At 68.4% G+C, this 8,629-nt stretch overlaps 1 protein-coding gene across 6 annotated transcripts; it reads left to right on the top strand.

The window, feature by feature from the left end:
• Positions 1-2,140: 2,140 nt before the first annotated feature.
• VWCE (von Willebrand factor C and EGF domains) lies at positions 2,141-8,583 on the top strand. 6 transcript variants are annotated; one of them, XM_040560215.1, is made up of 20 exons: positions 2,147-2,379; positions 3,183-3,277; positions 3,373-3,462; positions 3,591-3,719; positions 3,800-3,916; positions 3,993-4,109; positions 4,330-4,458; positions 4,552-4,874; positions 4,951-5,044; positions 5,111-5,193; positions 5,597-5,684; positions 5,819-5,904; positions 6,038-6,155; positions 6,378-6,463; positions 6,833-6,929; positions 7,042-7,124; positions 7,366-7,456; positions 7,559-7,641; positions 7,727-7,817; positions 7,941-8,409. In XM_040560215.1, the coding sequence occupies exons 1-20, from the start codon at positions 2,207-2,209 to the stop codon at positions 8,309-8,311; spliced, it is 2,544 nt and encodes an 847-aa protein (XP_040416149.1). In that variant the 5' UTR covers positions 2,147-2,206; the 3' UTR covers positions 8,312-8,409. The 6 variants fall into 6 exon arrangements, 4 of the variants coding, with proteins under 4 accessions (XP_040416147.1, XP_040416149.1, XP_040416148.1 ...); XM_040560216.1 differs by lacking the exon at positions 2,147-2,379 and adding an exon at positions 2,494-2,717 and having other exon boundaries at positions 7,941-8,408; XM_040560213.1 differs by lacking the exon at positions 7,727-7,817 and having other exon boundaries at positions 2,141-2,379; positions 7,941-8,583.
• Positions 8,584-8,629: the final 46 nt, after the last annotated feature.

Below are 8,629 nucleotides of genomic sequence, written 5' to 3'. Positions count from 1 at the left end.
TCGGAGAGGAGGAAGGTGTAGGGACACAACGCTGCTCACAGCCTTCCTGGGATCATCCCGCAGGTGCCATACAGGCAACCCACAGTGACCAGAGAGCCTCTGTGTGCTGATGGTTTATCCCTGCAATAACCTTGACTCCCTCCGGCAAGGGTGGGTTACAAAGAGGGGTCCTGGATTTCTGCAGGTGTAGCAGCCTGCTCCTATGTGCCATGTTCCCAGAGGATCAGTGGGCTGGGATTCCTGTTTCCCAGATGCCCAGCAGGCAGCCCTCCAGCTCAGCGCTGCCAGCCCTTCTGCACTGAGGGCTGGTGCTGGGATCACAGAGGGGCAAGATCAGGTCAGGCTCTGGCTTCATGCAGTCTGGGGTCCTGCCCGGGCCAAGGCCAGAGCCAGCAGCTGAGCAGGTAACAGCCAGAAGCCCTTTTCCAGCTGCCCTGGCCCTTCCTGCCCTGCTTGCTGCAGCTTTGCAGGGTCTCCAACTGCACTCAGGTTGGCTGCGAGCAGACTTTGACTGAGGCTGACGTGCAAGGTCTTGGGCTGGTCCTCAAGCATCATTTAGCACGAACCATGCTCAATTCTGTTGCTGGTAACTTGCTCCCTGCGGGGGGAATCAGAGGTACCCCTGGCTCTGCAGGTCTGTGAGCAAACAGCCCCTCTGCGAGCACAACGTGGGCATGCCGGAAAGCGGTTCGCTCCCCTGGGTGGCAGCTCCCTGTGCTTAAAATACAGATTAATAATTATCCTCCCAGGCTCCACGCAGCTGTAATCTGTCCAAGCAAGGGGCTGCCTGGGCTCGCTGCTGCAACCATCCCCGCAGTGTTGCCAAAACGCACAGGAGGGGGCCGGGGCAGTCCCTGGCTGCCCTCTGCCCCGTGGTGTTGGCTGTGCTGGGGTTATCCTGGGCCTTCGCTTGGGTCCAGCTGTGCTGGGCTGCACCTTACTTGGCATGTGCATCCCATCCGTAACGAACCGAGTTCCTGGAGCCTGGGAGCACCCTGGGGAGCTCCTGTCCTGCGCTTGGCAGGATCAGGGCCACAGCTAGAGGGGAGAAGGGGGCCAGGATACCGCCAGGATGCCAGGACAGGTCCTCGCCCCTCCCCATGCACCTCTGCACCTTTTGCTCAAAAAACTGCAACCATCTGCGAGACCAGCACGGCCCAGCCATGTCCTTGGCAGGTTTGTGCCAGCATAGGTTTTCTCCCATATTCTTCCTTTCCTCCAGCAGCACTGCCAAAGAGGTTGGGCAGCATCCTGAAAGGCGAGCTTGTGCTGAAACGGGAGCTGGGCTTTCAGCAGGTCTGAGCTGTTGGGCAAGCCCTGCTTTCTTCGAGGAATTCACGTGGAGGCTATATTTGGACATCTCTGCTTGTGTTTAGGATGGGGGAAGTGGACTGTGACCCTCTGCAGCAAGCCTGCAGTGTGCTCGTGCTCCCTGGGAGCAGGCGGCTTTCATTAGCTCGGGTGCTCGGTTTGCCTGCCCAGAGCTGCTTGATTCCCTGGCCTACGGGGCCGAGCCCAGTTCTTCCCCACAAGCAAACCTGGCTCTGCCCAGCTCCCCAGCACCCGGAGCAGCGTGGGGCTGCAGGTGCAGATGCTCACAGCCTCCCCGCAGCGGGGATTTCGGCAACGTTGGTGCACGGCCCTCCTCCTGCCGTGGCTGGAAAACCCTGCTCTGTGTTTATCCCGTGCCACTGGCCAAGCTCCAGCGTCCTCCTCCCTCCACGTCCCCTACGTGTGGCACCCCAGAGCCGTGCACCCCATGATGACGGCCCATGCTGGTGCAGGGTGTGACCGTGCTTGGGGCGATGCCGCAGGGGAAGGGTCCTGGGCAACCCCGGGAGGGTTTTTAGGGGAACCCCGCTGCGAGGCAGGCACGGAGCTGCGGGCAGCGGGTGGGTGCTGCCGCTGCAGGGACTGACCCCCTCTGACCAGGGGCCGGCCGCCCGGCCCTTTGCTCCCTGCTCAATCATTTACCTGCCCGCGACCTTCGCTTCGGGGCAAGGCCGGGGGGGGTTTCGCGCCGGGGGGGCCCCGCAGCACCCCTCGCCCCTCGCTGCGCCCTTCCCCGCCGGCCCTGCTCCACTTTGGCCCCTTTATCTGCTGCGTGCTCCTCTTTGGTGGGTCCCCGCGCAGGGCTGGGAAGGCAGCCCAGTGCCGCCAGGAGGAGGAGGAGGGGTGGGGAGAGGCCAGGCCGGAGCTTTGCCAGATGTGGGAAAGGAGAGAAGGGGGGACGCTCGCCGCTCGCTCGCTTTCCCCCCCCCCAACCCAGCTCCCCGCAGGCGGTGGGGCGGCCGCGCCGGGGACCCCGTCCCGGGGGACACGACGGTGTCACCGGGCCGGGGGGCGAGGCCGGGGCTCGGCGAGCCCGGGAGGCGCTGGGTGAGCATCCCCACGCGCGTCCCCCCGCGCGGGGTGGGAGGAGAGCCGGGTCCCCCCCGGCGCTCCCCGCTCTCGCCTCCCTCCACCCCCCGCATTGTTCCCGGCCCGGCGGGCGGGAGGAGGAGCAGGGCCAAGGGCCAGCATGCGGTAGGCGCCCGTGCCGCCGAGGAAGGCAGGCAGGAAGGCAGGCAGGAAGGCAGCGCTGCGAGCGTGCCGGAGCCGCCTGTCATGTTGCTCGAGCTGCTCGTCCAGGCTGCCTGTGTGTCCCTGTTCCTCCCGGGCGGCCAGGGCAGGGTGTACCCCGGGAGGAAGAAACCAGCCAGCTTTGCCGTGGAGAGGTAGCCGGGTCCCCCCCTTTTCCTTCTCCCTCTCGCAGCCGCACCTGGGAGCGGCGGCACGCCGAGCCGTGCCGAGCCCTCGGCTGCCTTCGGGGCTCCCGTCCCGGCCGGAGGGGCCGGCACCCGCTCGTGGCTCCGTCTGCACGGGGGCGAGGAGAGCGTGACCCTCGCGGGGGTCTCGCTCCCCGCGTCCCTGTCCTCGTCGGGGACGTTTCTCCCCTGTCACCACGTGCTGGGGTGCTTGGACCGGCTGGGGTGTGAGTCCTCTCCTGCCGTCCCATCTCGTTGGGGGCTCACTCCACACCCTGGTGCGCCCCGAGCCTGCCTTCACACTGATCTGTGCTGCGCGGGACGGGGCATCTGTGGGCACGTGGGTGCCCGCTCCCACGTGTGTCCCCCTCCCTGTCCTCATGGGCTCGGTCCCGGGATGGGGCAGGGCGTCCTCAGCCTCTGTCCCTCGCTCAGGCGCCGCGTGGGGCCCCACGTCTGCTTCTCAGGCTTCGGCAGTGGATGTTGCCCCGGCTGGATGCTCGCTCCGGGCAGCGGGCAGTGCACCCTGCGTGAGTACAGGCGCCCCAGGCCCTGCTGTGCTCCCCAGGATGGGATGGGGGGGGTCCCCCCGCCGCTGAGCGCTGCATGTCCCCATGTCCTGCAGCGCTCTGCCCCTTCGGCTGTGGCAGCGGCTTCTGCATCGCCCCCAACCTCTGCTCGTGCCCGGATGGAGAGCAGGGCATCACCTGCCCAGGTAGGGTCCCTATCCCCTCCCAGGGCAGGGCACAAGCCCTGGAGGTGGGGCAGGAGTGAGTGGGGGGGAGCGTGAGAGGGCTCCAGGGGTGGCCCCGGTGCCCCGCGGTGCCCCCGCTTGCCTTTCAGAGCCACCAGGGACATGCGGGGAGTATGGCTGCGACCTCTCCTGTAACCATGGTGGGTGCCAGGAGGTGGCCCGCGTCTGTCCCCTCGGCTTCTCCATGGTGGAGACGGCCAACGGCATCCGCTGCACTGGTGAGATGGGGGGGGGGGTCGAGGCGCAGCGGGGGGCCCACGGCATCCCCCAGCTCCTAGATGTCCCCTCTCGCCTCCAGACATTGACGAGTGCCTGAGCGCCGCCTGCGAGGGTCTCTGCGTCAACACCGAGGGCGGCTTCGTCTGCGAGTGCGGCCCTGGCATGCAGCTCTCCGCCGACCGCCACAGCTGCCAGGGTGCGCGGGGCCGGGGGTCAGGCGGGGGCCAGCGGGGCCGAGCTGGGCCCGCCGAGCCTCAGCCTCTGCCCGGCAGATACGGACGAGTGCCTGGCCACGCCGTGCCAGCACCGCTGCAAGAACAGCGTGGGCAGCTACCGCTGCTCCTGCCGGCCCGGCTACCACCTCCACGGGAACCGGCACTCCTGCGTGGGTGAGCGCTGCACGCCGGCCCCTCTCCATGTCGCGACGAGCCCTAGCCTGCAGGGACAAGGTGGCCGTCGGCACGGTGCTGCTGCCATGTCCTCGTCCTTGCTCGGGCCGTGCCCAAGGAGATGGCGCACCAGGCATCCCCATGCGTCACGCTGGTGGGGGTGTCTCTCCCCCGTGAGCCGGCTCCTGCCTGGGCACCGATGAGTCCCCGTGCTCCCCAGATGTCAACGAGTGCCGGCGGCCGGGAGACAGACGTGCCTGTCAGCACGCCTGCCACAACACCCCAGGCAGCTACTTGTGCTCCTGCCGCCCCGGGTACCGGCTCAGCGGCGACAGGGTCTCCTGCGAAGGTAACTGGCTGCTCCCCTGGGCCAGGGTGGGTGAGCAGTACCCCACGTGCTCCCTGCCTGCTCCCTGAGTGATGCCTGCTCCTTCCCTTCTAGGCTTCCCCAAGTCCATCCTGGCCCCCTCACCCATCCTTCAGTCCCTGCAGCATCCCCCCACCCTCGTCCTGCTCCCTCCCGGCCCTGGGGGACCCCTCCTGGTCCCCAGGGGCTCTCCCTCTTCCCACCTCCCTGCCGCACCTCCGGGCACCCAACCTCCTCCGTCCTCACCCACCACCGTGTCCCCGGTCACCGAGCTGTCCCCACGCGGGGAGGGAGCCCCCGGTACCGCTGCACCAGCCCCTCGCTGCTGGTACCGGGGGGCCCTCCGGGAGCCGGGCACTCGCTGGATGGAGCCGGGGTGCCGGAGCTGTGCCTGCCAGGTAAGCGCCCTCTCTCCCTGTGCCACTGCTCGCCGTGCCAGCTGGCCGTGGCGCTGAGCTGTGCCTGCCCCGGCAGGGAGGACGAGTGCTCTGCGAGGCCGTCAGCTGCCCCGTGCCTTGCTCCCACCCGCTGCCCGCCCCGGCCGGGGGCTGCTGCCCCAGCTGCACAGGTGAGCCCCGGCAGCCCCAGCCCTGCGCCCCAGCATGGCCCCCCCTGACCCTCTCCTGGTTTGCAGGCTGCTTGCACGAGGGGGTGGCCCGTGCCGAGGGCGACGTCTTCTCCCCATCAGATGGCAACTGCACCGTATGCGTGTGCCTGGTGAGTCCACGCCGTCCTGCAGTGGGGTGGGCTGGGAGTGGGGCCTGGGTCCCATCTCATGGCACTGTTGGGATGTCTCGGGCTGGGCTTCGTTGGCACCGGGTGCCCATTTTGGGGAGGTGTCACAGTGCTCAGGGAGACAGCTCCAGAGCCGTGGGGCAGGAGCCAAAATGGGACCTGCAGGTCGAGACGGGGGGTGGGCGCTTTGGAAGTGTCACCCCACGGCGGGTCCCCTTCGTGCTCAGTGTCAGGAAGACAAAGCCATTTTCTCCCTCTGGGAGTGGCTCCCCAAAATTGTCACCGTGGTGATGTCCATCACTGCCAGGCCCTGCTGGGGGACTGCAATTCGTGGGGCAGACGCTTGCCTCCCCATGACCGCGCCGGGCTCTGCTCTGCTCCGCAGGCTGGAAACGTCTCCTGCATCTCCCCCGAGTGCCCCTCGGACTCTTGCCCCAGCGCCTCGCCGCCCGACTGCTGCTCCTGCCAGCCAGGTGGGACCCCCAGGCGGAGGGGGGCGAGGGGCTGTGGGTGATGCTGCCGGGGATGGGCCGTGGGGTCCTGGCGAGGCACGACTGTGCTCTGCTCCCCATCCAAGCTCTGCCCTCACCGCCTCTCTCCTCTCCAGTAAAGTGCAGCTTCCGCGGCCGCACGTACGTGCACGGAGCCCGCTTCAGCTTGGACGAGGACGACTGCACCACCTGCGTCTGCCGGGTGGGTCTGGGGATCCCGTGGCAACCTGCTGGGGGTCCCGGCCTTCCTCTGGTGTCCCGTGGGGCAGAGGGGCGCAGGCAGGATGGGTGGCCCCAGCACGGAGCCGGTGCGTGACGCGTCCCCGTCTCCGCAGGGTGGCGAGGTGGAGTGCTCCTTCGCCCCCTGCCCAGCGCTGGACTGCCCACAGCACCAGCGGCACCTGCGCCCCGGGCAGTGCTGCTTCACCTGCCGGGACCCCCCGCGCCCCTCGGGTGAGCCAGCACGGGGGTCCCTGGGGGCTGGGAGGGTGGGATCTGGGGGAGCTGCACGCGGGGGCGCACAGGGATGGGACGGGCGTTCCGGGGGCATAGTCACAGGGTTTCGGGGCGGCGAGCGGGGAGCGGGCACGTGCACAGCAGCACCCACGTGCATGGAGAGGCTGGTAGGCTGGGTGCCCGCATCCCTGTCCCCACCCGTGTCCCTGTCCCCACCAGGCTGCTTCGTGGATGACAACGGGGTCGAGTTTCCCATCGGACAGATCTGGTCTCCGGGCGATCCCTGTGAGTTATGCATCTGCCAGGTGAATGAGAACCTGCTCTGCTTCACTCCTCCTACCCGTCCCCATCCCCATCCCCATCCCCTGCATCCCTGGGTGTGCGTGGCATGGAGAGACCAGGTCTGGGAAGGAAAGAGGTTTAGACACCAAAGCCAAGTCCCTCTCCGGCTGCCTTCTGCCTCGAACGTCCTGCCTCTGCCTCTCCTCCAGCCGGGCTCCCGGGACACCCAGCCCTTCCCTCGGGACACCAGGCTGCTCATGGACGTGGTCCCCAGCAGCTCCCCAGCTCCGTGGGCTTTTGCCCCTTCAGTTTTGGGTTTAAACCCGTCAGTTTGGGGTTTAAGCCCACCAGCACAGGCCCGAGGTCCCTGTCACGTGCTTCTCCCCCCGCAGGCCGATGGCTCAGTGAGCTGCAAGAGGACGGACTGCGTGGAGACGTGCCCCTACCCCATCCACATCCCCGGGCAGTGCTGCCCTGACTGCTCGGCAGGTGACAGGGACCAGGGGGGCAGTGGGGGGGGGCGGGCTGAGCCTGACCCCCCCCCCCCCGCCAGTGAGCCTGGGGGGCCTCCAGGGCTGCAACCCTGCTCTCCTCCTGGCAGGATGTACCTACATGGGACAGATCTTCTACAACAACGAGACCTTCCCGTCCCTCCTGGACCCCTGCCTCAGCTGCATCTGCCTGGTGAGGGCTGCGGCGGCCAGGTTTTGGGGTGGGTGCCTTTCCCCAGGGTGGGGGCCGAGGCAACAGCATCAGTGCGGCATTTTTGCCCCGGAGCACAGGGTCCGGGTGCTGCAGGATGCTCTTGGCTCCCGTCCCTCAGGCTTTTTCCCATCGTAGGAAAAAGCTGCTGAGCCTCTGGGGGCTTCCCCCCCCCCGCCCCAAGCCCGCGCTAACGCCCAGCCCTCACGTCTCTCCCTGCCAGCTGGGCTCGGTGGCCTGCTCACCCGTGGACTGTGCCATCTTCTGCACCTACCCCTTCCACCCCGAGGGCGAGTGCTGTCCTGTCTGTAACGGTGAGAGCCGGGGGGGGAGGGCACAGGACCACGGCCCCCACCCTGCCAGTGCCCCCCAGCCCCACGCTGAGCGCTGCTGCCCCCCCTCCCCGACACCCCTAGACTGCAACTACGAGGGCAGGAAGGTGGTGAACGGCCAGACCTTCAGCCCCGAGGGACAGCCCTGCACCCGCTGCACGTGCCAGGTGAGCCCGTGGGGCTACGCCGGGGACCGGGCGGCTCTCCCGTGCCTCCTTCCTCTTCATCCTCCTCCTCCTCCTGCCGCTCCAGCTCGGGGAGGTGAGCTGCGAGGAGAGGCCGTGTCCCCACTCGTGCACCGAGCCCCCTGCGCTGCCTGCTGCCTGCTGCCCCGCCTGCCAAGGTACCGGGGGCTCGGCACCCCCGCGCTGCCCCCCACGTTTGTGTTGCGGTGTGCCTTTTGCCCCCCACGGCGGCGCTGGGCTGGTGGTGATGTTAACCTGGAGCATCTCTCCCTCCACCGCAGACACCCAGCTCCCACTGCAGAGAGGCGACGTGTCCCCATCCCCATCCCCGTCCCACAAAGAGCTCGTGCCCACCGGCACCCCCCAGCCTCCCCGCCACCGCCTGGCCCAGCTCCTGCTCCACTCTGCCCCCTTCGGCCCCTCTCCTGGGGGGGAGCGCCCTTCCACCACCCCGAGCCCCCCCCAGCACCGTGGGGGGCTCTCAGCTGCTGCTCTGCCTCCTGCTGCCCCCCCTGGAGAGGCCACGGGACCCCCAGCTCCCACGGGCAGCCCTGGGTCAAGGCGGGATGCTCAGGGGCATCCCGGGGACGCGGACCCCTCGGCCGTGCCAACAGCTGGCAGGGAGAGCCCCGGCGGGCACGCGGCTCCCTAGAGCCACCCTGCCTGGAGGAGGAGAAGGAGGAGGAGGAGGAGGAAGGCTGCAGGACCAGCAGGCCTGGCTGGCCAGGCGTGGCTGGGGACGGGGCGCTGAGGCACGCAGGTGGCCGTGCCGAGCACCCAGGGATGGCGACACGTCCCTGCGCCCCGCTCTCTCGGGCGGAGGGCACAGGGTCCTCCAGCTCCTCACCACCCCATGGCGCAGGAGGCTGTGGGGCCAGGGGGCCAGTGCCAGCTACTCCCTCCCCCAATAAAGTCACCCTGGTATTTATGCTCCCTGCTCCTGCTTGCGCCCACTAAGCCCAGCACTGGG

This window comes from Cygnus olor, chromosome 5 (assembly GCF_009769625.2).
Source record: "Cygnus olor isolate bCygOlo1 chromosome 5, bCygOlo1.pri.v2, whole genome shotgun sequence".
Lineage (NCBI taxonomy): Eukaryota > Metazoa > Chordata > Aves > Anseriformes > Anatidae > Cygnus > Cygnus olor.
Note: the sequence above shows the minus strand (reverse complement) of the source record. Positions and strands in the feature narration are given on the sequence as shown.